The sequence below is a fragment of the Phacochoerus africanus genome, chromosome 13 (genome assembly GCF_016906955.1).
Source record: "Phacochoerus africanus isolate WHEZ1 chromosome 13, ROS_Pafr_v1, whole genome shotgun sequence".
Lineage (NCBI taxonomy): Eukaryota > Metazoa > Chordata > Mammalia > Artiodactyla > Suidae > Phacochoerus > Phacochoerus africanus.
This window is the reverse complement of record NC_062556.1, coordinates 68,444,970-68,450,313: the sequence shown is the minus strand read 5'-3', so window position 1 is coordinate 68,450,313 and position 5,344 is coordinate 68,444,970. Positions and strand designations below refer to the sequence as shown.

The 5,344-nt window shown below is 55.3% G+C and overlaps 1 protein-coding gene across 1 annotated transcript; it reads right to left on the bottom strand.

Annotated features, from left to right (window-relative positions):
* Nucleotides 1-422: 422 nt before the first annotated feature.
* ZIC2 (Zic family member 2) lies at nucleotides 423-5,052 on the bottom strand. The gene is given in 4 exon segments (XM_047756400.1): nucleotides 423-1,844; nucleotides 2,026-2,189; nucleotides 3,962-4,344; nucleotides 4,346-5,052. Coding segments are annotated over 4 exon segments (1,599 nt in total). The 5' UTR covers nucleotides 5,035-5,052; the 3' UTR covers nucleotides 423-1,481.
* Nucleotides 5,053-5,344: the final 292 nt, after the last annotated feature.

The following is a 5,344-nucleotide window of genomic DNA, read 5'->3' as shown; positions in this document are numbered from 1 at the left end:
AATTAAAAATTACTGTACCTCAGCTTTTCAGAGGGAGGGAGAGGAAAGGGAGCCGAAGAGAGGGAAAACAAAGAATAAGGAAATGTTTAGTGCTCTTAAATCCAGTCCAAAATAGCTGAAAGAAAGGCATCCCCTCAGATAATGGAGCCATTAGAAACTCTGAAGGTTCCTGCCACCATTCCTCACAGGGGCTTTCCAAAAATTTAATTTACCCACAGCTCTGAGACAAAGGACATAGAAAATAATTTTGAGACTTTCTGCCAAAGGGGCAGTTTTGGCCCAGTTTCTAGGCCTACACCTTCCTCCTCAGAATGCAAGGTGGTGCCTCCCCCTCATTCAGGCCTGATCCAGACCCATGTCAGCCCTCAGCTGCCTCCTTCCCATTTTCTTGAATAACTTTGCTAGAAAAAATAGGATGTTCATGCAGTTTCAACACATTTTATTATATTTCTGTATGCATTACTCTCAAAACATATCACAAGAAATGATCAAACCACTTAAAACCTTCAAATAAAAAATCTGAAACAGTTTATGCCCACAATTGTACATATTTATAGTTAAGAAACATTCTTTATAAATATTGTTTCCTCTGTAGCAAGTTAATACCATAATTTAATTACAAATGGATAAATATGGTAACGGGTATTTACAGAAGGAAGGGTGTTATTACGGAAAAAGCTAACGGCACGACGTTTATTTTCCCCCACAATCTTTCATACAGGAACTAACAAATTGAACTTGCAAAAGCACTAAAACATCACATGTAAACCCAGCTAACAGAAAAATACATTCACAAGCGTTGGTGGTGGTGGTGTGTAATGTGTGTGCTGTGGATCGGTGTGTTGAAGAAACAGAAGGGAGACTTTGGCACGGCTTGTTTTTTTCCAGTCTATAGTTGCATGAAGTTTACAATCAAGTTGCCTTGTAAAAAGGAACACAATATTCAATACCACAATACAAAATAAACCATTTTCTTCCACATTACTTAAAAAGAAACTGGGGAAACTAAAAAGAGAAAAGAAAAAGCCATCACTTGGGGAAGGGAAGAAAGGCAGGAGGAACGCAATCCGGAGAATTACAAATGGACAAACTTCTATACACCAAGAAGCCATTAAAACCACCTCGGAGAAGGAAGGAGGAGTCCGCTATGTACACAGTTGGTCAGAGGGCTGGGAAAGGGGTGGGAAGGAAAGCGGGCGTAGGGGAAGAGGCATGGGGGGGTTGGTTCAATATTTTTATGGGTTTTTATTTTCTTATTTTTTTCTTATTTTATATTTTTAGCTTCAGAGACTCTGGAAGGGATACTTTTGCTTTTCATGCCTAGATTATTAAAAAAAAAAACTTTTTAAAAATCCTTCTGCTGGTAAAGTCATTTTCATCATCATAAAAATCAGATTCATAATTTTAACAACACGATCCCGCCACCGGGAAGGCTGCTGCGCCAGGGCGGGGACCGGGAGAGGGAGAGAGGCCCCGGCCCCTCACACGTACCATTCATTGAAGTTGGAGGAGAGGCTGCTGTGGCCCCCGGCCGTCCCGCTGCCCCCGCCAGAGCCGCCGCCGCCCCCGCCGCCCGCCCCGCCGCCGCCCCCGCCGCCGCTGCCTCCACCGGAGCCGCCGCCCGCGCCGCCGCCGCTCGAGCCTCCGCCCCGATGCACCGCGGACACCGCCGCCGCCGCCGCAGCTGCTGCCGCCGCCGCCGCCGCCGCCGCTGCCGCCGGGGAAAGGTTGGAGCTGCTCTGGGGCTCGGCGCTGGGGGACACCAGCCCCGGGGGCGTGGACGACTCGTAGCCGGAGCTGGCGGCCGGGGAGGACTCGGAGCCCTGCGGGGAGGACTCATGGACCTGCAAGACAAAAGCCGGGAGGGGAGACCAAAGGGGACTGGGTGTGAGTGCAGCTGCTGTGGGGCCGGGTCCCCGGAGGAGCACCCCCAGAAGTGGCCCGGGGAACCCTCGCCTTCCCAGGCCGGTGAGGAGCCCGCCGCGGGCCGCCGCCTCGCCTTCCTCCTGGCCTCCCCGGTGGTACCTTCATGTGTTTCCGCAGCGAGCTGGGGTGCGTGTAGGACTTGTCGCACATCTTGCACAGATAGGGCTTATCGGAGGTGTGGACGTGCATATGCTTCTTCCTGTCGCTGCTGTTGGCGAAGCGCCGGTCGCAGCCCTCGAACTCACACTGGAACGGCTTCTCCCCTGCGGACACAAACGCGGGCGCTTGCAGCCGAGGTCCGGGGCCCCTCGGAAGCTCTACCCACCCTGGAGGGCAGGCCTCGGGGAGAGGAAAGAGGGGCGAGAAGGGCTTGGCTCCCTTCCACGAGGCGGATGCCCTCAGTGGCAGAACCAAGTCGGAATGAACCGCCTTCCCACCTGACAGTCCTGCTTATTTATTGCACATTTTACTTTTCTTACAGACTCAAGCGCATTTTCTCAAATTTGTAATGAAATCTGGGGTAGCACCCGGCTCTGCCTGCCTTTCTATGGGGCTTCTTGGATTCGCAGCTTCTAACAAGTTGGTCTCGCCATGGAGAAGCTGTTATTATGACAAAATATTTGGGGCATTATCAAAATCACACAGGCGGCTGGGCTGCTGTCGGCTTCTCTCTGGGGCCAGTAGGCAATTACATTTGGAGTTGCTGTGTGTTGTTTGGGGATTGTGCTGTGGATGGCGACTGAGCCAGTTTTTTTTTTTTTTTTAATCCAAAATTCTGCAAATTGAATTAACCATAACTCTAGACTCACGTCCAGTCTTTTAAAGATAAGTTGGGGAGGAGATAAATATTAGCGATAAGGCAGCGTCTAGCGTTTGCAGGGAGGCGCAGGCTGGGCTGTGGGGGTTGGGGGCATCAGTGAAGGCTTTCAAAATCTCCCTGTTTAATTTTCTGGCGGTCCCTGCATCCTGTTGCCAGAATTCCAAATGCTTGGAGTCATTTAGAGGTGTGAGAACTCAAACATTGTTCCACTTGGAAAGGGGACCATTTAACGTTAAATTCCATTAGCACCTAAATTGTTTTTTAAAGACATCCGCTCAGACATAGGACTCAAAAGGGAGCATTTCATGCAAATAAATTTCTCAAATTTTAAACCTTGTTAAAATCTTGTCTCGCACCTCGGCTCCCTCCCTTCCCGGAAGAGAACAATAGGCCGCTGGCGCATCCCCACTTCGGAGTAAATATTGACGGGGGAAGTTGCTAAAACATTTGGCTTTCTTTTAGGAAATCGTCTGGCACGATTTTGGCTGGGACCTGGTCATAGATGAATAATCTATGAGGCGAGAGGCGCGTTCATTCTCGGCGCTCTCTTCTCACGCGATTGCCCCGCGGGGCCGCGCTGCCCCCGGCTCTCGCTGACCCGGTTGTCGGTCCAAGTTTGGAATCGCACACCCTCTGGTGCCCATTAGAGAATTTCACAAACTGCAGGCGAACCCACCGTAAGGCTCCGCGAACCACCTCGAGATGGGCTTTAAATACGAGAAACGCCTTACAGCTTCTGCTCACGTAAGATTCCCTTAGTGGGAAGCTCTCCGGGTAGACATTTAGACCCCCCAGTAAAAGAAGCCACTCAAACGCAGACACACACCCTGAGCAGAAAAGCACATTCAGACAAGCTGGCAAAATCCTCTCTAGGCTCGTTTCCCGGGCACCGAGTTGAAGAGCGGTTTTATTTTGTGCGTTCTATTTAGGACGGAAATTATTAACCAAGGCTGAGCAAACGAAGCAAACGAAGCAATTGCATCACCCAAAAGCATACATTTGATGTTATAATGATCATTTAAAACTCAATTTCCGCACATGGAAAAACCCAGCCCAATAATACTCTTTCATTCGCCAACAAAAACAAGCCGCTGGCTCTCTTGCACACACGAAAACATTTCTCATCCCAGGGCAGGGGCTGGCGGTCGGCGCGTTTCTCCCAGACAACCAACCACCGCCTCTCTCCCCTCCGACCCTGTCCCGACCCGCGGTTACCTGTGTGGGTCCTTTTGTGGATCTTGAGGTTCTCGGAGCGCGCGAAGACCTTGCCGCAGCCCGGGAAGGGGCAGGGGAAGGGTTTCTCGCCTGTGTGCACACGGATGTGGTTGACCAGTTTGTATTTGGCCTTGAAGGGCTTGCCCTCGCGGGGACACTCCTCCCAGAAGCAGACGTGGTTGCTCTGCTCTGGGCCGCCAACGTGCTCCACGGAGACGTGGGTCACCAGCTCGTGCATGGTGCTGAAAGTTTTGTTGCAGCTCTTCTTGGGGTTGCTCAGCTGCTCGGGATCGATCCACTTGCAGATGAGCTCCTGCTTGATGCACTGCTGCCGCATGTAGCGGAAAAAGGCACCGGGGTGGTGATGGTGGTGGTGGTGGTGGGGCCGCGGCCGCTGCCATGTTCATACCCATGTTCATATTCATGGGGCCGTATTGGTTGTGGAGCTGCGCCGCCGAGTAGGGGTCGGTCCGCGGGCTGGCCACCTGGCGGTACTGCTCCGAGCGCCCGAACACCTCGCCCGGCAGCCCAAGGCGCATCTGCCCGTTGAGCACATTCTGCGAGCTGTGCGGCCCGTGCTGCTCCGGGAGGCCGGGGAAGAGGAGATGGCCCTGCGCATCCGAGTGCGCATGGTGCAGGCCGCCCGCTCCCGGCCCGAAGAGCCCATGCTGCCCGCCGCCCGGCGCCGAATCGCCGAAGCCGCGGCTGCGGAACAGGAAGTCCCGGGTGGAGTTGAAGGGCGGCCCAGAGTAGGAGCCGACATGCGCGGCATGGGGCCCGAGAGCGGCAGCGGCAGCGGCGGCCGCGGCGGACCCAGGATAGGCTCCGGGGCCCTGAGACGTGAACGCCGAGCTCTGGCCCGGGGACAGCTCGTGCGCGCCCGGGTTGAGCTTGAAGGCGCCCATGTGCGCGGCCGCAGAGTCCACGAAGCCGTTCTGCGCCGCCGCCAGGCTCAGTTCGCGGTCCTGCATCTCGGCGGCCGCCGCCGCCGCCGCCGCGGCCGAGTGGTGATGGTGGCGCGCGAAGCTGCTCACCCCGATGGCCGGGAACTGCGGCCCCGCGTCCAGGAGCATGGCCAGCGCGCCCACCCGCCCCGCCGGCCCCGGCGAGCCCCGCGCCTCCTCGGCTCCCACTCCTGCCCCGCGCGCGGTTGCGTTCAGCTACCGCCTGGCTCCGAGTGCAGGCGGCGGCGGTGGGTGGCGGCTTCAGCCCCGGGAGCCGCGCTCCTGCGCCCGCCGCCTCCGCCACCGCCTGGATCTGCCTAGGGCGGCCGGGCGCGGAGCAAAGGCACGGAGAGGAAGAGGAGGCGGCGGCGGAGGAGGCGCGGGAGGAGGAGGAGGAGGTGGAGGAGAAGAGTCCAAAGCCAGGCGGAGAACCAAAGTG